General features: G+C 43.0%; 3 protein-coding genes across 4 annotated transcripts; 1 reads left to right on the forward strand and 2 right to left on the reverse strand.

The window, feature by feature from the left end:
* Nucleotides 1-652: 652 nt before the first annotated feature.
* Nucleotides 653-7113, forward strand: grk7a (G protein-coupled receptor kinase 7a). The gene is made up of 4 exons (XM_084008302.1): nt 653-1555; nt 2738-3193; nt 5079-5359; nt 5512-7113. The coding sequence occupies exons 1-4, from the start codon at nt 959-961 to the stop codon at nt 5849-5851; spliced, it is 1674 nt and encodes a 557-aa protein (XP_083864428.1). The 5' UTR covers nt 653-958; the 3' UTR covers nt 5852-7113.
* A 3114-nt stretch (nt 7114-10227) lies between these two features.
* atp1b3a (ATPase Na+/K+ transporting subunit beta 3a) lies at nt 10228-15091 on the reverse strand. The gene is made up of 7 exons (XM_084008303.1): nt 14874-15091; nt 13467-13595; nt 13050-13148; nt 12745-12938; nt 12458-12508; nt 11830-11916; nt 10228-11741 (listed from the first exon to the last, which is right to left on the reverse strand). The coding sequence occupies exons 1-7, from the start codon at nt 14983-14985 to the stop codon at nt 11574-11576; spliced, it is 840 nt and encodes a 279-aa protein (XP_083864429.1). The 5' UTR covers nt 14986-15091; the 3' UTR covers nt 10228-11573.
* A 2507-nt stretch (nt 15092-17598) lies between these two features.
* On the reverse strand, nt 17599-24654 carry gk5 (glycerol kinase 5). Of its 2 annotated transcripts, none has more exons than XM_084008751.1 (17): nt 24549-24654; nt 23746-24050; nt 23544-23637; nt 23162-23237; nt 22947-23040; nt 22664-22795; nt 22421-22496; nt 22107-22168; nt 21939-22012; nt 21445-21505; nt 20968-21094; nt 20783-20887; nt 20553-20647; nt 20093-20196; nt 19940-19999; nt 19503-19636; nt 17599-18852 (listed from the first exon to the last, which is right to left on the reverse strand). In XM_084008751.1, the coding sequence occupies exons 2-17, from the start codon at nt 23869-23871 to the stop codon at nt 18692-18694; spliced, it is 1581 nt and encodes a 526-aa protein (XP_083864877.1). In that variant the 5' UTR covers nt 23872-24050; nt 24549-24654; the 3' UTR covers nt 17599-18691. The 2 variants fall into 2 exon arrangements, with proteins under 2 accessions (XP_083864877.1, XP_083864878.1); XM_084008752.1 differs by having other exon boundaries at nt 24538-24600.
* Between the last annotated feature and the right edge of the window lie 15 nt (nt 24655-24669).

A 24669-nucleotide genomic window follows, 5' to 3' on the forward strand; every position in this document is an offset into this window, starting at 1 on the left:
TTGCAGAGATCTCCACATGCCACATAAATGTGTGTTAAGCTCTGATCCACATCTCGAGATATTGCTCTGCTCAGTGATGTGAAAAATGTTTTTTGAGGTTATAAATATGACCTCACTTATTACAGCATGTTGCAAATACCTCCAGAAATGTACTCTTAAAGTAAAGCTATTTCTGTATCCATCCAAATAAGTATTCCCTCAGTTCTCTCTGTAGTGGCGGCCTTTAACTTGCATGTACATTTTGCTTTTAACAGGACATAGTAACGATGTTATCATTTTTTTAATGTTCACAAGGTGGTGATCATTGATGATCGAGGGTAAATAATGAGGATGATACAGCAGACAGATTAGAAGTAAGCCCTCTGAAGTTCCCGCCCTCAGAAGTTGAGACTGGGAGGAGGGAGACCATATCGTAGATCCAGGGTTTACTACAATATCACATTCTGCTCATGGCTCCAAATACAATGTTATTATCTATTCATATTCTACAATATCTAATGTTTATGTCCCGTGTTACTGCCAAAGTTGTCTCACTCTTTCTAGAACAGTTAAAAAAATAATTTGCAGTCTAGTTCTGTGTCTCACTATGAAAAAGTCAAAGAACCCATTGGGCCACCGCCAGACTACCGAATACCACGAACAAATATAGAGGTCTACAAAGCCTCTTAAGACAGAGCCCGCTTACGATTCCCTTTCCGTGCACAGCATCCTTGAATAGTCCACACAAAGATCCTTAAGCCAAAATCCCTCCCTGGTATTTAATTCTAAATGAGTAATTACTGGGTGTGTCAGTGTGTCTTAGGTTTGCAGGTAGGCTGGGAGAAGGAGCTCATTTGCAAGCTGGCTTTGGAGCAAATTGCACTCTCGCACAGACACCCATTCTGTAAGACGCTGAGGGTATCCGTGGGGGATCCGCTGAAGAACACTTAGGGGGGACCGACCACATACAGCCGCCAAGATGTGTGACATGGGGGGCCTGGATAACCTGGTGGCCAACACGGCCTACCTAAAAGCCCAGGGGGGTGATGACAAGGAGATGAAAAAGCGCCGCCGCAGCTTGTCTCTCCCCAAGACCGAGCAATGTGCGGAAGTGCGAGCTTCCATTGACAAGGACTTTACATCGCTCTGTGAAAGGCAGCCTATAGGCAAAAAGTATTTCCGTGACTTCCTGGCAAATAACCCAGAGTTTAAGCTCGCCGCTGATTTCCTGGATGAGCTGTATGAGTGGGATCTGGCCGAAGGTGCAACAAAAGACAAGGCACGCCAAAACATCATCAGCAAGTATTGCAAGGCTGACTCCAAAAAATACCTGACCTTTCTTACCGGGGAGGTCGCTGACAAATGCAAGTCCGTGACAGATGCCAACTTTGAGGAGGTGATGAAATCCAAAGTCCAGGAAGGTGTAAGAGATTTTTTGAAAAGCAAGCCCTTCTCAGATTATCAGGCCAGCCCATTCTTTGATAAATTCCTCCAGTGGAAAGAATACGAGAAACAGCCCATAAGTGATAAATATTTCTACGAGTTCAGGACTCTCGGCAAAGGAGGCTTTGGAGAGGTAAGCATGCCAAATGCATCTACATACACTTTGATAAATGTCTGTTGAAATATGTGTTCTGGCAAACTGTCTATCTTTTAACACTTTCAGTTGCAGGTCTCTCTTAGGGTCCTTAGTAATATTTCCATCAGATGTTGTATAATATATGCAAAGAAAGTGAAGAACAACGATAATTAAAGTTAATATGCATTCAACATATTTTGGAATTGTAACGATGGGGCGACAGTAGATTGCGAGAGATCATACCTTACATAATCATGAGGATTTACCATGACTCAAGGTGACCATGAAGTCATAGGACATATGGGGTATACCTCTTTTAATTTAAGAAAATCATGACTAATCTTTCATATAGTAGCACACAAAGCCAGTAAATGTTGCATTAATAGAACTTTGTTCAAATACTGGTCAATCTAAGCTTTTTGAGATCTTGAAGATGAGATTAGAATAGTTAAAAAATAAATAAGACTTCAAGAGAAAATTGTTTCAAGCTTGATGATCAATAAACCTACTATCAACCCTTTTCTGAGTCAAGCTCTGAGCAACAAGCTCGGGCATAAAGCCCAAAATTAGATAAATACTAATACATCGTAATATACTATTCCAGAAGTGTAGAAAGATTAATGTTATTAACAGTATATTGTTAATTAAACTGCAGATTGATACTGAACTATATTTCCCCCCTGCAAATTAACCTTTAATTAGCAGGAAAATGAAGCCAGAACTACATGTTTGTGAGTGAGGGAGACAGGTGAGGGAGACAGGTGAGGGAGACAGGTGGCAAATAGGAGGCCAAGACACAGCTGGCGAGGGTCCAGCTCACTTCTCGGAACCAATTTTCTTGCCTTCATAGTGATTCTATGTCAGTATTTCTGGGCATTATTTGTGATAACGGGAATAATGAATGAAATATGTGATGGTGTGATGTCATGGATTGATCATTTAAAGTATCTTCAGTAATAATACTGAAGCTGACACCCTTTACATATTTATATTTCTCCTAAAGGGAGCTTTCATTCCAATTTCAGCGGTCAGATTTGAGTTTAGTCTGTTTGTTTGGCCTGATACAAAGACACTATGACTTGTTTCTGTGGAGGATTGGTTCGAATGAATTAAGAGAGAACGGATGTAGATAAAAAAAACAAAGTCCTTCTTTTTAACAGATAATCTGTCTTCCCCCAGGTGTGCGCCGTTCAGGTGAAGAACACAGGCCAGATGTACGCCTGCAAGAAGCTGTGTAAAAGGCGACTGAAGAAGAAGGGTGGCGAGAAGATGGCCCTGTTGGAGAAGAAGATCCTGGAGAAGGTCAACAGCCTGTTTCTGGTCAACCTGGGCTACGCTTATGACACCAAGACCCACCTGTGCCTTGTCATGACCCTGATGAACGGAGGAGACCTCAGGTACCACATCTACAACATAGGCTACGATGGCAAGGGCGCGGACAAGGGCATCGAGATGGCACGCATCATCCACTACACGGCGCAGATCACCACCGGCATCCTGCACCTGCACGATATGAATATCGTATACCGCGACATGAAGCCCGAGAATGTGTTGCTGGATAGCCTGGGACAGTGCAGACTTTCAGATTTGGGTCTGGCCATTGAGCTCGTGCCAGGGAAGAATGTCACCCAGATGGTGAGTAAATGTGCACGCAACAGTGAAAAAATCCATCAGTTCCATTCACCAAGGTGAAGGGTTTAGTAAAGTCTTCTTCTATGTGGAGTCAAAGAGCACACCACTGGTTGCTAGGTGATCTACATCTCCACCCACTCACTCAGCTGAAGATGAGGTAGGAGTTAAAACTGATCTCAGGCTTGGACAGTCTGTCCCTCTTGGTGAGGTTTTGACTTTAAATCCGGACAGGGATTACGTGAAGATCTGTACAATGAGTCTTTGAATCCATTATGTAACTCATTTGATCCTTCAGCAGTCAGATTAAAGCCCAGGCCACTATTTGGCATAGGGGCTGGAGACCTTGGAGGTCCAGCACTTATTCAAGTAGCAGTAAATGCGTAGAGGTTGCAGAGATTGAGATATTCCTGTGGAGACCTTGAGAGAGTTGCCCTGGCTGTTGTTATGAAGCCTGTAGCTTGTAAGTCTTCTTCATGCCTTGAGAAAGAGTAACACAGATATCAGTGAGTTCACAGTGACTGCACAGGGGAATTACTGATAGGAGAATCTAAGAATGACTCGGTTGTTTCTTCCGTTTTTGCCTCATAATGCCTACAGTATATCACACCTGCACTAGACTACACATGAGGAATCTTGCAACAGGCTTCCTACAGGACATGCGGTAGCAAAAGAGTAAGCCCTCGGCTCCATGAAAGTCCAGTAAGCTCATTATCCAGTACTCTGATGCTCCTCAGCCAGCCAAAGTGACTGGGCTAACCTCAGGCAAGGCTGGCTTTGGTCCCCTAATCTTCTTAGCGGGCATTACACAAGTCTGTCCCTGATGAGATTGACAGATCCAGGTAGAAACCTATGCCGAGTATATTTAGACATGTTAGTTTGCAAACAAGTTAACTTTAACCGGGCTGTAAAATAACGATCTGATCCTTGAAACTAAGACCAGATTAATCGTGTTGATAACCTGTGTGATCACACACGGTAGAGTTTGTCCCTGACCGACCAGACTGTGCAGGTGGATGTACACACACCATATCTTCGAAAGCTTTGTGGGTTCAGAAGTGAAGAAGCCTCTTGGATGACGTCTTCACAAACCTAAAGCGGGTCCAGTCGCCTACGATAAAGCTTTTAAGGATTAGCATGACCTGGATGACTGAGAACTGTCACAGATGAAGTTGAAAATAATACAGTTTACTATTAGGATGTAAAGGTTTGGCATGTAAACCTGCTGAAGTTTGGTCGGTGGAGGTTGTAGCATCCTGCCTTGTGTTGAGTCTGTCATGTAAACAGAAAAAGAACATTTGTTTTCATCATACCCATTTAGCGCTTCGCCTGTGATCTATCGATCTCCCAGAATTGTTCCTACAACGATCTTTCCTCAGGATTTACTTGCTGTAGTAAAGAGTGAGCTCTTGGCTCTCTGCCCATTTGTAGCGTGTGTGTGCATTCATTATTAAATTAGAGGCATCGCTACGTATTGTCTGGCTCTTACGTACTTCCGCTGGTGGCTATAGCATCCAGAAATGGCCAGGCCTTTATATAAGAGGCTGGACAACTCGGACAACAACTGGTCTGTGTGTAGACACACACGACTCTTGACAGGTAGTAGGCTTAGCATTAGGATTAGGGATGCAGGTGAGGTCGCTCAGGGAGAGGGGGGGGGGAGGGGGTAAGACAGGGAAAGGTCAAAGTTACACAGAAGGAGACAGAAAGAGAGTAAAGCTTCTAGTAACCCTGGCAACCGTCCCATGTGAGAATTCGATGGGGGCGTTTGAAGGTTATGTTTCCAAGTTTTAAAGTTGCCCTTCCACAAGGACGCTCGTTCTATGTGCATTGATGGGATTTACAGATCGCACCTCATATTCAATCCCTCCACCTTCTGTCCTTCCTCCAGGCCGGTACTGGAGCATACATGGCTCCTGAGCTCCTGACCAAGACCCCCTATAGGACATCGGTGGACTGGTGGGCCCTGGGCTGCAGTATCTATGAGATGGTGGCTGGCTACACGCCTTTCAAAGGCGCCGAGAGCAAGAAGGAGAAGGTGGAGAAGGAAGAGGTACAGCGCCGTATTCAGAATGAGGAGCCGAAGTGGGACCACAAGTGCTTCGATGCTCCCACCAAAGACATCATCCAGCAGTTCCTCAAGAAGAAGATAGAGGAGCGCCTGGGCATGAAGTAAGTGGTTCTCCTACTTTTATGTAAGCCATGATGCTGTGTGCAAAGTGGTTGTGTAAAATCATAATGGGTCGAATTTTGTGTCAATTTGTATATTTGTTCTTTAAGTCTGACATTGTGGTTTTAAAAGTATATGTTTGCCTCCTCATTAGGAATAACATGGAGGACCCCAGGAAACACGAGTGGTTCAAGAAGATCAACTTCCCCCGCCTGGAGGCCGGGCTGGTGGATCCCCCGTGGGTCCCCAAGGCCAACGTCGTCTACGCCAAGGACACCGACGACATTGCGGAGTTTTCCGAGATCAAGGGCATCGAGTTTGACGCCAATGACGATAAGTTCTTCAAGGAGTTTAGCACAGGCGCCGTGCCCATTCAGTGGCAGCAGGAGATGATTGAGACGGGACTGTTTGACGAGCTCAACGACCCCAACAGGAAAGAGGGCGGAGGAGAGCCCGATGGAGAAAAGAAGTCTGGCACGTGTATATTGCTGTGAAAAGCCCACGTTTTTAATATCACATACCAGAAACAACACGCAATAATTGGTTTGTTTTCTCAGACAGATGCACGAGCATCTTTGTTGAGAAAGGTGTTGAGCATCCTTCTCTTTTAAGGATGCTCAAGGAGATGCATAGCTATGAAGGCACGGTTCGGTTACCTGCAATCACATTGACTGCTAGGAGTAATTATTATCATAAACTTTAGATTAGCAAATTAAAGGCTTTCGTGCCATAAATTGTATATTAGAAGAAGAACAAACTGTCTAAATCCAAACTGTCTGAGAAATACATCTTCTAACAGTGTTTGCAGTAGAATTAACCCGCTGAAGCAACGCCGTTGCATCGAACGTTAAGCTTTAAACAAATTGGTTCAAACACGTAGATGATATATTTTAGCGTCTCCTTGGATTGTGAAAAAGTTACAGCATTTCATAGCACTTCCCCCCCCCCCGATCTTATGCCCTTTATGGATGCCATCATACAGTCACATTGTTTCTACAGTGAGATGTGCTAGAGATAGTTTCCAGTGTTTAATGTTATATTTGAACCTCATAATTAAGGATGCAGATTTACATCCGGTTGGGCTAACCTCCCACCTACCGTTTTTAGTTTGATTAAAAACTACGCAATTGTATGTATTGTATATAAAGAAATATATCTATCTATCTATGCACAGAGTGAAAGTCAAATATGTACGTCATCTAACATTTAGGATTTACTGGAAAGAAAACGGTTCTGAACACCCCTTCACTGAGTCCCTCTACTGTTGGTGCTATGAGGCTCAACTGAGTGAGAGATGGAGGCTGTGAAGCCCTGGGACGATGGTGGAAAGATGAGCGTAGAAACAGCAGCTCTTTGCTGCAGACGACGGAGGAAGATTTAGAGAAGTCGGACCATGAATTCCTGTACCAGGAATGTGCAGGTTGTCCTGTCCATGGCCCAGAAAACATTGTGATGCTTCAGGGCTCTTTTTCTAGTTTGAGATGAGTCACTCGTCACACAGATCCTAAAAAAAAGGCTCCACTGTTCTGGTCATAAAGCTGAGTATAGAGACTTGGGTTAGTACCAAAGAAAATCCTTGTAATTCTTGTTTGCTTGTCTGAGGGTAATTTCTTTAAGTTTTTAAATTTCCAGATCTCGGAGTTGAGTTTTTACAGATATAAGATATAAATATATATATATAAATATATACATATGATCCATGTACTTGTAAATATACATTGAGAGGAATTGGTACTCTAGAAATGTCGGATGTAAAGCAGCATTTTCTTTGGATCTGAAATCATTTGAATAAATTAAAAATATATGTCTTTTAAAATGTGTCTTTTTCATGAATATGAATATGTTGGTTGCAACCTAGATTAGAAACACCGGCGCCACACAATGCCCAAAATTGTACCATGTTACGCATATTCTCTCTGCTATATATAGTCACAGAGAAAGCGCTGCTGAGGGTGCAGGAGTAAAACCTAAAAATATCAACTGCATTAATCCCCCTTCAGGGTGCTGACTACAGCAATTGTGCTCCAGGCCGCTGCAAATTGGCAAGTTCAACTCTTATCTGATAAGGCGATAAGCAGTGTTATCCTTGCGCCTTCTTTGCTTAAATCAGCTTCAAATCCCCTCAGGTACTGAAGCATCTCAATGTTACTGCCAGATGACAAGTCTGAGCAGAAATCAGAGCTACAGGAGGAGCCTAGACACATTATTTAACACACTTTAACATTTGATTTTTTATTTATTATTCATTTATTACAAATAATGCTGTATGAATAAAATTAAAATACACAAACATCTAAAAAAACAAACAGCCAATTGCTTGTGAATGCTGAAAAATATGCCAATTTATTATTTTTTTTCTTTGCACAATAATAGCAAAATGAACTTCTAGTACAACACAGATACACCACGAGAGATATTTTCCCAGATTTTCACATCCAAGTAGTTAACAGCATTTCCCAATTGATATTCTTTAGTGTTTTCAGATGTTGTCATAGACAGATGAAAACATCTGTTTGGTATTTGTCTTTTTTTTCACCACTTGTTTACAGAGTTCTGACTCAAGGACAGGACGAGTTAGACTAAGGTGGATTCGTGCTGCAGCTAAATCCGAGAGATTATCTCACCTGTAGCAGGAGTTGGAGACTGCTGCTGACAGTGAAAGACGGAGCTGCTGCAGCCTCAAGGTGATGTGGAAGCCAGATGGGTGAGGTGCTGTGAAACTACAGCCAATGAAATCTCATTGTGTCTACTGTAAAGTTATAAAGCACATGAACATGAACTTTGCATTCAAATTCCTGTTTTTCGTGTAATAAATGATTTTATTTATTGTAATTTCCAACAGAAACCACCGTTGGACACTTAGACAGTAAGTTAGGACTTGGACATAGATTTGTGGGGAAAAAGTTGTACCACATATGTCTTTAATTGCACCACATGTATCTAACAGCTATAGGAGTTTTTTTTTTTTTTTTACAATTTAAAGGTTCTCCATTAGAAACTCAGATCATTCATGGCAGCAAACATCAGTTTGCTTTGCAAAGTTAGGGTGGAGTAATGGCTTCCTGAGCCGAAAATGAAGCTCTCCCTCTGTGTGTGTTGTTGTCCGAGCTCCTCTGTGCTTTGTTTATAAAGCCGGTCTGAGGTGTTTTCCTGCTGAATTGGACTAGTGTTGCCACAGGTTGGGTCAACCTATTTTGTACCCCAAAAAAAGCACAGATGCTGATAGAACTGGTGATTATTGAGATTATTTATCAATAATAGGAGACATTTGCACAAAGTTGGCAACCACTGTCTCGCCCCAACCGTGGGCAAGCTGACCTTTATGTTCTTTTAGAAAACAAAGAAAGTCATTTTCATTGGTTAACACAGATACATATGTATGGGAGCTATTGGATATACTTGAAAACAAGCAGCTCAAGAGGTCAAAGGGCCCCCTACACATCTGTTCCTCATTTGAGACACACATCTTTATTAGAATCTGGGTGTAGGAGATGGAGAAGATGGACTTGTAAAAATGATTAAAAAAACAATCCATTTTGTTATGTCTTTAACTTCCACAGTCACGCGGCTTTTGGGTGTTTAGTCTTTCTAATAACGTATTTTCACCACAGTCTCATACTTCAACAGTTATACTACAAATGGCACATGGCTTTTAGTGCAGTAGGGGTGAACGATGCTGATATTGATATTTATTGAAAGCGACTTATAAACTTTGAGTGTGTCATGATTAATCAGGTGAATGTATCATCAATAAGCAACATTTTTACATTTGTATGACCAACAAATGATTTGTCAAAGGTCAACAGTCATCATTAGATGAGTGGAAGCATTATACCCGACACCTTTGAGACCCGGGTTTGATCCCCAACTGGAGCCTGAATATAGTAAGTAATCAGAACTTTATGAATACACTTCTAATCTTTAAGGAAATGGATACAACTACAGTAGAAGAGACGAACTGAAACTGATATCACTGCTATTGAATTGAGATGTAGTATCGGTAGAAGGGGACTGATCTGCCCCTCTGTCCCAGGTACCCCACTATCTCACTCCAGGTACCCCAGGTACCCCACTTACCCCACTACTTCACTCCAGGTACCCTAGATACCCCACTACCGGTATCTCACTCCAGGTACCCCAGGTACCCCACTATCTCACTCCAGGTACCCCAGGTACCCCACTATCTCACTCCAGGTACCCCACTACTCCACTCCAGATTCCCCAGGTACCCTACTATCTCACTCCAGGTACCCCACTATCTCACTCTAGGTACCCCAGGTACCCCAGTTACCCCACTACTTCACTCCAGGTACCCTAGATACCCCACTACCGGTATCTCACTCCAGGTACCCCAGGTACCCCACTATCTCACTCCAGGTACCCCACTACTCCACTCCAGGTACCCCACTTCTTCACTCCAGATACCCCACTATCTTCCTCCACGTACCCCACTATCTTGCTCCAGGTATCACAGGTACCCCACTACTTCACTCCAGGTACCCCAGATACCCCACTACCGGTATCTCACTCCAGGTACCCCAATACCTCATTCCAGGTACCCCAGGTACCCCACTATCTGGCTCAAAGTACCCCACTACTTCACTATCCCCCAGGTGGGACAACATAGTCAGCTACAACAGTAAAATGTTATTTACATATTGATGCATCAGTATTATGAATCTAATAATGTAATGTATTATGATATATAAATATATCAGTAACAAGGGGATTTCTTTCTGCAGAACCAGAACTTAAACTTTGACACTCTATACACTGTATTTTGAAGTAGGATTTTCAATGTTACTTTTTTTGTTTTTTTACATTTTTGTATTAGTAGCTACAGATGATTAAACAAATATACAGGAGAATATTTTTTCTTCAAAATCACTTTTATTCCACAATTTATTTCATCAGGTCTTAAGGCACCCTGAAGAGATGTTACAAGTTGGTCTTTCAAATGCGGGTTGCTTTTAAGACTGTGTAAACATAGCTTTGAATAAGATAATTTCCTGTAAATCTTTGCTCAAATTATTTCTTTACAGTGCACAGACATTGTGTTTTGTGACAAAAATACAGTGTGAATTAAGTAAATATGGTAGATAGTGTATATATATATACATTGAAGAGTAATAGATTGGCAGACAATCAGATCGACAGGCTGAAGAAGAGAGAAAACGAACAAACAATCTTTGAGACCCAGATAGATATACAGATCACGTAAAGATATACAGTACATAGTTACAGTGAACTTTTTATTTCCCAATGCTCTCCCAGCACCTCTTAAAAGCATTTATTTATTATTTTTACACTGTAACTTCTTGTGTGTGTGTCGCCTCGGCCACAATCACTACGCAGCACCCCGCAATGTGTCTCGTCCTGGAGGGCTCACCCCTCATGTTGGCTATTGCAGTTAAGAGGTGAGTAAACAGGAAGACGGGCAGACAGACAGACAGACGAACATGCAGACAGACAGACAGACAGACGGCACAAGACTGGTTTGTGGCTACGCGGGCCACAACACAAAGATTCTATCTATAATTCTCTAAATATGGCAAGGATCACAATGTATTTATACGTAGAAAGGGACTCTGTAATCGTAATTTCATATACAGGGATACAGTGGCTATACTTGATTATCAAGGTACGTTCCTATGAAGTCTTTGTGATGTGATATGTGAAATACTCTGGCAATGTGCTTGGAGATGTCCTACTTTCTCAGTTATACTATACAACAAGATAAAAATCCTCTCAACACCAGCAATAATACAGTTGTTCATACAGTTTGGAGAGATGAAAACAAAACTCTCTTCCTGACAGCAGAAAGATCTAAAAAACATTAAAAAAAAGAAGTTGTATCAGCAATTACACAACAGTAATAATAATAATAATAATAATAACTGAGTGAGGATGAACAGTGCAACGGGTGAATGGAAGGATGGATGGGGTCAGGAGCAGAGCCTGTCTTTGATCTCTGAGGAGATCATGAAGGAAAGAAGGGTCAGAAATGTCAGCAAAGCAACATTCAATATCTGCGTCTAAACCGGCTTTCCCATCTACGTCAAACTGCTTGGCCACATCCCCCAAAATGCCCTCTTTGTGACGTTTATTTGACACTTCCTTCCTTTTGAAAAAAAAAACAAAAAAAAACACACAAATCTTTAGAAAACGTGGGCAGCCTCTGCATCGGGTTTTTCCTTCGACCAGCTTTCGTCTCTCCTACTCGACCACCTTGATCCTGAAGGTGACGCGACCCAGGAACTTGTCCCTTTCGTCGTCGTTGCGGAGGTTGGTGCCCTCCACCCGGCACTCCACCGCCAGCTCCTTGTTGTAGTCCTCCTTGGTGAGCAGCAGCTTCACGGCCACCAGGGGCTGAACGTAAGTCTCCTGTATCGGGAAAGAGACAGCCGTCCGTCAGCAACACATCGAAGTGAAGGGGTTAGCCGACTTGATCCGACTGGGGAGAAACACTTACATGGGCTTTCTTGCCATAGTAGGGGAAATACATCTTGTCAATGTTCCCCTTACTGGGGAAATAATGCATTGGCACCTGGGCGTCTTTCTGCACAGAACAACACATGTTAGTCACTGCATATGTTCACATGAAATGAAATGCATCTTATTATTAATAGCAGATGAAACATTTTTCCAAGATCACGAGACAGGACTTGAAAAAAAGGAAAAGCAATGGCTCTCTTGTTTTGTTAGTGAAGGGATTTAAATGAAGTAGAAAACATGATGCGTTTTGTGTTAATCTGCAAAAGGACACGTGTGGCTGGAATTTGCACATATTAGATTAAAATGACTTGAAAATGGCACTAAGATGGGTTTAGAGGCACCTGCATAATGACTTGTTACATAATAAAAATGTAACCCCTACCAGCCTTATCCTCATAATTTACACATTATCTTACCCTAAAGCCGTCAGAGACAGCATGCAGAAAGAAATCGGACACAAAACAAACAGAAAGAAGGAAAAGAAAATGAAAATATTGACACTGTCATGGTCATCAGGGTTTTTTGAAAGAAATGAAAAAAAAAAAAAAAAATACACATACAGGCAAGTACAACATGAAGAGCATAGTTTGGAAAAAACTCTTTACTTTGACTGAGCAGTTGACGTAGGGACTCCCAGGAGGCATCAGGCCAATTATCTATGACGTGAGGGAAACGGGAGAGAGTTAGACAGTGTCAAAGGTCTGCTGCATGTGAACCAACATTTTAAATTAAACAAATTCAGAATTTTATTTTGGAAACTGTCAGAGTAAACTGTGGGAAGGAATAAAAGATTGAAAGACACAAACGGAAGAAGATGAAATTGTACATTTGTAACGCGATTCTTTTAAAAGTGGATTTCAGTCGTGTTCGTGTGGGTGAAAATGCAAATTACCCTGTTCATTTTCAGCAGGATGCAGGGTTTCCCCTCTGAATATCCAAAGCTTGTGTCAGAGAGGCCAGAGCAGAGACTCAGGATGCTCCTCTTGAAGCGGCAAGCTTTCTTTTTCATGTCGTCGGTGTTGTCCTGCAGAAAATACTCTCCTGGGGGGCAGTTCTCGTTCTTTTCTTGCTCCGTATCATTATATCCTGAGAGGCAGAGAGAATGGAACAGAAACAAATTCAGGTAAATAAAATGAATGATGGAAAAAGGATGGATTTAAATTCATATTCATTTTGTGGTGTATGAAGTGCACTTACCTTGCAGGAAGGACTCCAGGTGATTGACGTAAAGCGCATAATCGACGGGATCAGATTTGTTGAATGACATATCTAGTGAATGTGGACGAATCACCAACCCTGCAACAAAGACATCAAGTATGATAAACAGAGTGGAGTGGTAAGTGATCCCCCATTAGAAGAAAACAAAATGCACAGCCGTCATCGGGCTGGAATTACAGCTGGCTAGAGAGCATTCTCTCATCCAAACAAGCTCCGACACTGAAATCATACAGGAAGAGACTTCAAAATAGATCAATACAAAAAAAAAAAAAAGTAGCTGCAAAGGTAGCACATTATTGTGACAGCATCGGAGTGAGTATGAATAATGAATGCCCCCAAAAGAGAAATGCTACAGTAGCTGAAAGCCCCTTATGTTGTTTGTTGAGAGACACAAACCTGGAGAAGGAACGCGATCCCTGTACTTCGGCACATAGTCGTCCAGAGTGAGCAGCATCACCCACATGGTCAGGGCGAACATGCCGGCCAAGAAACAGTAGAAAACCAGGTAGAACAACAGGATGAGGGCTGGAGGAAGTTAGAGGAACAGAAATGGAACAGAAAAGAGACATAATGACTGAGGGAAAGCGTCAGAGAGGGGCGTCATGTATAATTAACAACACGCTTTAACCAACACACGAGTTTGAATTCTGATTTCCTTCATCTGCAGGCTGAAGATATCGTCATTTGAGTGCATAATCTCTTCGAGGGAAACCATTTTGGATCAAGGAGGGACATGGCTCCGCGCTGCCAACAAATCTGAGGCCGATCTTTTCCACTGAGACCCCACGGTCGCAAATCACACCAGACTCAGGGTTGATGCTGCAGCGTTAAAAAGCCTGTGAAGCCTAATTTATGCACAATGCAGGGGGAGAGAAAACGAGCCACAGTTGTGGAAACATCTGACTCAAAATGGTTCACCAACATCCAGCTTGTACAGCACAAGATGCCCTCTGAGTTGAGCAACACAGGGGGAAAAAAAAAAAGGAAAAAGGGATGGACCCCTCAGCTTCCTGTTGTACATCCCCCCACTTTTCTCCCAGTCCTCTCCAACAGTATCCCACAATGCACCTGCCCAGTGCGTGAAAGGGAGAGAAAGAGGAGAGAGGGAATCCCATTTGACCTTGACAGGCATGCTAATGTGGGCGGCCATGCAACTGCAATGGAGCATCCCACTGCACAGCAGCACAGGGGCCCAGGCAGCCTGACAGCCCGCGCTAGCCTATAGGAGCCGGCTGCTGGAGGGAGGGCATTGTGCTACTCACTTACTCTGGAAATAACGGGGGGAATCATTACATAAAATGTATGGCTTGCTATGGATACAACCCAGGAATGCTGCAGCACACTCCTCAGATATGGTTAGGTAATGGGGGGTGGGGGGTGGGGGGGAGAAACAGCTGGGGTCTCCACTGTGAATACAATTCCCTGATAATCCTATTAATGCAGATGTTAAATATTAAAATCTCAGCTGTTACAATCAATCATCCCCTGATTGGGAGCTAATTACCGCCTCCAGCAGAGAGAGAGAGAGAGAGAGGCCAGTGGACACCTTCGAGAGCATCACTGGTGATCATCTCGTCACAGGCTTCTCCTCTACACCTTCATGTAGGCCGATGATGGCTCCTCCGCTCGACCAATCTCTATATGGCAGTCATTTTTATTCATGCACAGACATATTTATAGGCTATAATAGGATATATAGCGAAGGGCATCTTTTCACGCTTTTAAAAATGGGGAAGAGAGAGACCCCCGGAGAATGTCAGAGCGTGATCCCCTGATTGACTGCTGTATAACGGGGATCCTTACCCCAGCTGCTGGCCGTGCGACCCAGCACCTCCCCGGTCCTCGGGTTGTAGAAGGAGTCCTTCCAGCTGGACGCGTTCTCCTTGCCGGCCGCTTTATCCTCGGTGCTCGCCATGGTGACAATTTGTCGGTCCGAAAATGCGGGTTCCTTTTTTTTCCCCGAACAAAATGCAAGAACAGGGGGGCAGCGGGCGATGTAATGAGGCGAAGAAGCCGGCGGAGCGGCGGTGAGTGGAGTGGGCGGCGTAGAGAGAGAGAGAGAGAGAGGGAGGGAGGGAGAGAGAGAGGAACGCTCTGGTGGAAGAAAAAAAAAACCGAGAAAGGGGAAGGTGAAGAAGAAGGAGGAGAAGAAGAAGAAGAAGAAGAAAAAAAATCTGTGACGTCCGCACGAGCCCCGTCGTGGCAGCCGATGCAATGCGACCAGATGGATGCACTTCGGCTAATGACGGAGAGACGCGCAAACTAATGTAGAGCGCACTATACTGTCTCTCTTACCATCAATTACATTAGAATGGATACATGCGCGCGTAGGAACAGACGCGGGGGTCTCCATTTTATTTAAAGTGGCCTTTATACAGGCTGTGGGGTCCTTCAGATAAACGCTATAATAACGCTGAATGTCGACTTCTATGCTATCACATTATTATGTCAGCCTGATTGATCACATCCTCTGCAGCAGTGCTTTGAGTCACCAACCCAATATTGGCTCTCTCTATATATATAGCTGTACATCAATGCAAGTGATCAGCGTGTTTGAAGCCCATGAGGATGCCATTTGTGACTGGCTGGTTGAGCGTAGATATTTGGAGCATTTGCCAATCCTTGTTGCTATGGCAATTGAGCACTGCTCGAATGTGTGTGTGTGTGTGTGTGAGAGAGAGGGAGAGAGGGAGAGAGAGAGAGGGAAAATAGAGTGCATCACTATAAACAGATGTGTCACAGCTCCCACAACATGTTACCAAACAACAAATACTTTATTTTACATATAACTCTGTACACACAGTGCATGTCATGCCAACGACTGACGAGAACTGAGCTGAGAGAGAGATGGAGACATACAGTAGGTAGCTAAGGCAGCAGGGTGAGAGGCTGAGACAACACCAGCAAAAAAGAAAAAAAAAAAAGGAAAAGAAAAAGAAAAAGAAAGACAAGAGCTTAACTTCCAACCCCGACGCTCCAGTGAACAATCCCAGTGTGTCACACAGGCAAGTGAGGGGAGAGAAGAGGGAGTTATATAATGACCCCTGATGCACGCTTCAGCTCATATGGGGGAGGGGGACTGGAGTAGTGGTCGCATTGCATTCAGTTCCTGCTGTCAGACTGAATTTGTTGCAAGGCAGTCCACCACACAACTCAAACAATGGCGTACCGAGCACAGTACCAGCACACACACACACACACACACACACACACACACACACACACACACACACACACACACACACACACACACACACACACACACACACACACACACACACACACACACACACACACACACACACACACACCTATTTTACTGATTAGAGTGAGAGCCGCACTGATTCATGCACTAGTCCTGTCTGTCTCACTCACTCTTGCACATTTTTCCATGTGAAGGCATCCCAGTGCAAGCCAAGCCCACTGGCAAGAAACTGCCCATGTTTGAGTGAGAAAGCGGGGAGAATAACAGCGAGATACAGGAAGTAGTTTGGGATACAGGAAGAGGAGGGAGGGGTTGTATTTTATGCAGAACAGCTATACTGTACGGATCTGTGGGATACACACAAAACTTCTGCTCTTCCCTCTGAGGCGAATGGCACACAGTCCTCCCATTGTTGAGGAAAATCCCCCTTTTCTGTGCACTCAATTAGCGCCCCCTTCACCATACCAGCACCACGAGCAGCAAAACACACCCCATTTGTTCTCAGTCACTCCATCCACAAGCTACCATAGCAACCCCTCGCAGCGAGGTCGGTCTCATCAATGGGAAGCAATGCCTTCACTCACCCAACAGCCTGCCTTTCTGATCATTCCCCGGGGACGAGAGAACGGCATTTCCCCAGAGTCGGCGTCGAGGTAAAACCCTTTAGGCAGCATCCGTTCACTCACCATGTCGGTGACACCTACTGTATGCCCGACGTGGAGGCAATCTCTGTAAAAAAAGAAAAGAAAAGACAAACAAGAGAGTGTCTTTCTGAGCTTTATTTCACATCTGCAGATGGACACACAACCAGTCATATAGCATGTAAAAGGCTGGGAGCCCCGAGTCTCCCTCTGTCCCATCTTACATGGTCTCGTTTGTCTGACCTTTGTAGGGCATGACCCTCAACCCTGGACCCTACAACTGTCTTTCTGACGATGTAACACAAACCCTGAAATATTGTAGACATACTGATGTTGAACCCTGCCAAGAATAAAGAATGTGTTTGCATTTTCCAACTCAAATCACTGCTGATCATTAACATTTCAATATTTGCTCTTTGACATCATACAAAGTTCTCGATTTATGCAAGCAATGTGTTAACGACAATTATCATCACTCATGTGTCGCTTGTTATTTCCCAGCAGCTCTTGGACGACATCTGCCCTTCAAACTAGAAATGGAATGTCATTTGAATCTGAGGTGTTAATTTTTGCGTGAAGCATAGTGTCAAGAAGAAGAAGAAAATACATTACAGTATTGGGAAAGGTAGAAACTCTGAACACCCAGCAAGTAGAATGCGCCTTGAATAAGATTCAGTTTACATTTTCTTGTTTTTTTGTCATCATTTTATTCAATTTGTCACTTTGTCATCAGAGTTCATCAGGTCACGTAAAAGACTTGGGTCAAAACATTATTATATGACATCAACACGGCTGTCCGCCATGGCACAATTCAACAACAAATTCTGACTAATAACTGAGATACAAAACACAGACTGACAAGAAATACATATGTTGTGTTTCATAACTCCAATCCCTCTTACAGTCAAAAAACAGGCGTTTGCAATACATTTCCAATGAAGATGTGAGTCGCATCAAAGAGGCAAGAAGCATTTATGAAAAAGTGCCAAAATACTATTATCCAGTAGAATTCCCTGACAGAATCAAATATACTCCTAGTTGTTTTTTGTTTAAAACAATATTATCACCACATTTCATAATTGTATTTTGTACAGCAGCTGAAATGTGTGATTATTAAAAATGAAGCTGCTCCAGTTTCTTAAAAGGCAACATGCGTGTGGGTGTGGATGTTTTCTCAAGAGGACCAACATTTTCTTGACATGACAAAAAAATCCAGTAGAAGCAGCTACCTCAAGAAGGCAAAGCTATACAATACCAACCTTTTTTTAAATCTTGAAATTCTGTTTCGTATTCAGAGCTCTTTATATCTTTGTTCTCTCCTCACAGCCGATCATGGGAGTATCTGATGTCACTGATTTCAGTCCTTATGATCATGTGTCATGTTCATAAGTCAAAGAGCTCTAAAGCGATTCATTAGCACCCCCATGTGGGGAAATGTGTACGTAATTTACACGTAATATATATAGACACACACCATATTATCCCAGGTTGATATTTAATACTATAATATGAAGAGGCACTAGTGGCTTGCGTGAATAATAAAGTTGCTATGGCATGAAGAAATCTAATAAGATTGTAACTGTAGTAACATTTAAAGGCTTTGAAGGTGACACCATCTCCAAATCGTATGTATCAGAGAGAAAGACAGCTGATGGTTGCTTTACCGTACATTTATTTTGTATAAAAAAAGGAATGTCCGCTTCCACATGATAAAATAATCACGTCTATCTTCCTATTTGGTCAAACCTGGGCTCTCCCTGTGTGGTCATCCGGCGTCAGGGCTGGTACCAATTCATGGAGCGCCGGAGAGCTCGCTCCCAGCTCTGGAGGACGGAGATGTACTGCCGACTCGCACTGCCCTTGGGTACTCCTTGGGGCAAGAAGGTCTTGTCGGTGATCTGCAGCTTCTTCAGCTCTTCCCTGTTCCTCCAGAAGCCTGCAGTGACAGTGGAGGACAGACGACATGAACGGAAACCCTTTAAAATGACCTATACATTTAAAACGTTGCACTGAGAGTGATAGAAATGAGTCTTTGCCCCCGAACACGCTGCAAAGTGGTGCTTTTACATAACTAACAAAACTACTGGCTGCTGATCCACTAAGAACTAATGTTTCTCACATGATTCCCATTATTATTCAGTCACGAGCACCACCTGCCTCTGGCCTGTTACAAAACATCTTGTGTTCAATTTTATTAATCACTGACTAATGTAAAACAATCCAATTACATAATGCGAATAATTAAATGGGAAAACAGGTTACATAATAAAAGCTTCTTCTGCCAGCGCCAGTAATAAAAATAGACTTTTGATCATCATTTTTCAAATGCAACTCAATGTCAAGACCAAGTGTTGTGATATTTTTAGAGGAAAAACAAAGAGCCACGTTGAAACACATTGACGTGTTTGCGTCTAACGATTTGACACGGTTGCCTCTCTCCGTCTCTTTGTATAGCAGCCTCTATAAGACACACAGCTTCACACAGCTGGCTCTTTCACATAAAAGAACTGCAAAAATGAAAATATTTCTAATTTGAAAAGCACATAGCATAATGTACATGTGGTGTGTGAGCTTGTGCGTGCATACCGACTGCAAGTCCAGCGACAAAAGCTGCCCCTAAACACGACATTTCGTAGTGTTGGGGTCTGGCTATCTTTCTGCCGATCAGGTCTGCAGTCAGCTGCATGACGAAGTCGTTGGAGGAAATGCCGCCATCCACCCTGAGAGCGAAAGAAAGATCACGCACTCAATTACACCGCAGCTCACTTTACTCTAAGAGTGTTAGAGAAATATACACCTCTAATGCATTGCCAATAAAAGCTGCATTAGTAAAGGCAGGATACACAAAAGTCCACTCTGTTATTCCCAGTTTTGCTGGCTGAAATCCAAATCCCACAATCACATATTGCAAGTAAGCTGGGATATCAAAGAGCTAAATGCCAATATTGAGTTTTTATCCAGCGAGCTTACATTCCTACAATCAGATATTCTATAATTCGCACAGTGGACGAGGAGAAACGCACCTGATCTTTGTGATGGGAATGTGACTTTCCCTCACCATCGTCTCATACAGCTGCTTGTTCCTGCAAAGAATGAGACGGGTACCAGGAGACAAAAACAGTTAGCATGAATGAAAAAAGAAGGTCAACCAGATACTCTCTCTTTATATGACTCACCTGAAGGCTATGGACTCCAGAATGGCACGGACCAGATGACTCTGAGTAGTAGAAGGTTTGAGGCCCATGAGGGAGGCGCAAGCTTTGGGGTCATTCAGTGGAGCCTTTGGATAGATAAAGTATACATTACTATAACTGAAAAATAGACCTGGTTCCATTAAAATGATCTCAGCAGACTTCGATTACACAGTTTTACACGTAGCTCTTGATGATACAACCAATAAAAACAAGCATTCAATTCCATAACCACATGCATATAAACCATGAGCATTCAGGGCACACACTTACAAAAGGCCAGTTCACAATGGAGGGCAGAGAAAGAAACGACACATAACAACGTTACACAGAGAGAAAAAAAAGAAAGTCAAATCCATGCTTTTTTTTGCTTTGGGTGGATATGGTTATGTACACATATGCATATAAAAAGGTAGATTTGTCGACATATTCTATCTACATCTACCTGCAGGCCACTGAAGGAGGGAACAAAACACACTCCGTCTGAGTCGCTGACGCTGTAAGCCATGTCACTGGTCTTCTGGACATCAGAGAAGAGCTCTGCAACGACACACGCCCTCTGAATCCGTCAGAAGATGATCTCTTAAGGTCTCCCAGCATGTTGTTTGAGGTATAACCTCATAAAACAATCGGGAAAAAAAACCCCTCAGCTATTGTAAACGACTCATGGCTCACCCAGCTCCTGTGCCCATTTGATAGCAGTGCCTGTGTCTGCTGAATTGCCCTCTGCCAGATACACCACCTCTGAGCCAATCTTCCAACCCACCAAAGGGTAAAGACCTACAGAGGAGAAACACTTGTAATGTGCCTGTATGGACAAATGGATAGAACAATCTTAATGTGTGTGTGTGTGTCTTTACCCGTTACGGACGTGAGCGGTTGGCTCCCGGTGTTGATGTCCATGAAGGTGCCCGTACCCATGGTGATCTTGACATCACCAACGTCAAAGCAACACTCTCCAAACATGGCTGCCTGCTGGTCGGCCATCTTTTGAAAACAAAACCCTAAATAAGATGAGTCTTACCGGATCAACACACGCATGTCTAAATCACCTACGGTGTGATATAAGGGTCAATCCAAGAATAAGTGGAGGACCCCGTGTTAGATAAAGTTTCAATAGCATTCTTCAAAGCTGGGCGAGCCATGAATTCTACTTTCTGTTCCGTTCCTGTCACACGTTCCCTGCTCATGGTAATAACTGTCGTTTTACAACATAATGGCCATGACATCAACTTGAACACTCTGGCAAACACTTAAGTAAAAGGTTACGGTCAATGTTCTTAATAATTATCACTCAGATAAGAGAGCGCGTGACACCACTGACGTCGACGACTCACCACTGACTTGATGGGAATGGACACTCCGAAGATGGACTGGTCTGTGAAACCAAAGTCATGGCTGGTGCATCATGTGGGACAGACGAAAGACGATGCATCAACTCACACTCGTAATACACATGAGTGGAACATTTCATGAAATGTATTCATTTCTTTTACATTATGTCAACCCCTTACGCAGACAGAAATCTGCTTTTATCTGTTTTTTTTTCCATGACTCGGCCAATCAGACATCTTCAAAGCAGTTTAAAAAGAAACGCCTAAGGTGTTTCATATAATGTGACTGAAATAAGAATATTCATACCCTAGTAATCATATCACAACAACTTAGATTAATCTCAATCACTTGTACTTAAAGTGATTTGTTACTTCTGCCAACTGGGTAACAGGTAAAAGAAAAACATAAAATGTACAATTGTGATAAAATGCATGCGTTTACCGGCTAAGACATTATTCAGGTGTGAGACGCAATTTGAAGGAAATTGTTGACTCACTCTGTATTTTCTACTTTGGGGAAAATAGAGAGAGGCAGAGAAACAAGATAGCTGAGAGGGCCACTCCAGCACATCTGTCAAAACAAAAAATGCCACATTAGGGTGTGAAAAAACAACTTGGCACCAAAACCAGGAATGAACTGTGAATAAACACAGCATAAACCAGACCTGATAGGTGTCGAAAATTCCTGTAGCACTGGCATTAGAGTAGTCTGTGGCATGGACCTGCCCTGAAACAGATTTGGTGACACACATTTTTAAACAAAAAACGTGCATGGGTCATTTTTCATAGTCCTCCTTTCCCACACACACGATAGCAAGTCAATCAGTAATGCAATAGGACAGGAAACACAGAGAACAGTCTGTCAAGGTCTTAACATTTGTTCACACAGTGTGAAATCCAATCCACTGGACGGATTATACATTACTGTACTGCTTTCAATAGCATTCAGACAAACACATTAAAAAAACACAACACCTACCGTTGGTGAGTTTGAATAGGAGCCAGGTGTCGATTGTTCCAAAGCAGCAGTTGCCATCAGCTACTGCTTGACGAACCTGAAAGAAGAAAGAAACATGATGAGGCTGGGAAGAGTTGCTGTTATTATTTGCTTTGGTTTTCCTTTTTTATAACGACTCCTTGAACACCCGTAGCATGGGAGTCCTGCAAAGATTTGAGTTTCGCTAAGTTAACTGCTTTAAATATGAGTTTATTGTAAACACACCTGCTTGTAGTGTGTTAGGGCCCAGACAAGGCGAAAGGTCACATGTTGAGTGGAGAAGACGATAAGACTTGCTGCAAGTGACCGCTTCTGCCTGGTCAGGAAGTAGAGCATCTTCATCATGCCTTGGATTGTCTACAGTTATCATAAAAACAATTAAAGCCAAACTCTATGAAGGGATGTTATATTCAGCCCGATTCCCACGGCTGCTTGTTGTGAAACTATTTTTTTTTGTTCACGAATCATTTAGAAGTTCTCTAAAAAGGCAAAGCTGGCAATGACTCACTTTCATTGTGCAAGATCTGTTCCAGGAATTCACCAAGTCTGCAGATCTCTGATCCTGCCAAGTAATGAAGTTGTGGAAAGGAACGCCAGTTTTCCTGTCAGGGTGAAAGAGATGAATAAGCATTAAGCTAAAATGGGGACAGGATGGAAAATAACTGTACAGACGCTGGTTAGAAAGCAGTTCTCCTACAAGTCATGTGTTTTCTTGAATTTTACCTGTTCCATGTTGTGAAGGTGCCTCGTTGAGTGGAGATGCCCAGGGCTTCTATCTGACGCATTTGCACCCCTGCATCTATATTACAGCGGCACAGGCAAACACGTTAAACTGGTTATGTGAGAAACAGGAAGTTTGTTTTTTAACTCGAACATAAGAATTATTATATCCTTTATAAGGACTGAGCCAAAAATGTCCTGTGCAAATCAATGGCAAAATCTGATAGAATCACTAGCTTTTCAACTATTTAGATGTTGTTGTTGTTGGTCAGTCTTCAGATGTATTTATTTTCTTTGAAAACATTTGAACACAAATTGCAGTATGACAGGATTTTAACAAATGTAACATGTAAAAGTGAATCACAGGAAAACAGTGCAACTGTACCTTGCACAGCTCCTTTGACCGTGGAGACAAACCCTTCCCATATTGCATCTGGGTCCATCTCCACATATCCCACTTCTGGATACAAGGGAACGACCTGGAATATGGAATATTACCAGAATAAGAAACATAAAGAAAATGGTGTGGGTGATGTATTTGGGGAATGTGAAGCTAAAAAAAAGGACAGCCAGAAGGGGATGAATACCTTGGTGCTGCATGATCCTCGGACATTCGCCTCCTTGTCATAGACGTGACCTCTGATTGACGTTGTCCCGACGTCCACCGACAAAACGAAGCTTTCCTTCTTGAACCCGTTCCTCTGACTCCCCATCGTACAACCGTTTGTGGTTCTGCTCCTCAACGCACTCCCGTGGTCAGCTCATGTTGGTTTGGTTTGCACCCGGAATGGATGGCATGACCCGACCCCCTTATCTGCGCGGAGTGAGTTGTCGTGTGGAGGCTGTAACGTGACCTTCGGACCGCGGATGTTTTGTCCAGCTCCAGTTCCACCTGTTTGAGTCAATTTTCACGTTTTTGTTGTTGTGATTGTCACGTGCAGACCAATTACAGAGTTAGAAGTGTTGGCAAATGTAATCTTAGATCTTAGGTTCCCTTTGTCCGTGCTCATCCAGTGAGCATGAAAGAATGAAGTCACGCAAGTAAAAGAAGGAAACCCGAGACATAAATTAGCACAAAGTTCAATATAAAGGGCTAACGTGTAACATAACCCATTGCTGCGGTTTCATCGAAACACATGGAGGCTATTCAACTATGTTGAAACATTAAAAAACAGGGTATTTCCTATATCGCTGAAACACATTGCGAAAGTACCGGGAGTTGACCAACCAAAATACCGAGAGTTGACCAACCCAACAGTTTCTAAGCTAACTGGCAGCTTAGCTAGCTGTGAGAGAAAGAGGAGTAAACAGTTAACCTAGCTGCTTAGAGAAACACTCACACATATGTATTCCATCGGTTTACATTGTTCGCCTCTTACCCAATATTTACCAAATATTTGCTCGTGGCAATGAAGTCGCTGTGGCTGGAGGATTCCGAAAGTTGTTGTGGGTGAATTGCGCAAAAAAAAAACGGAAATCACTGTGGGGCACCCGTAGTACAGGACACAGGC

This window comes from Eutrigla gurnardus, assembly GCF_963514095.1.
Source record: "Eutrigla gurnardus genome assembly, chromosome: 4".
NCBI classification, from domain to species: Eukaryota; Metazoa; Chordata; class Actinopteri; order Perciformes; family Triglidae; genus Eutrigla; species Eutrigla gurnardus.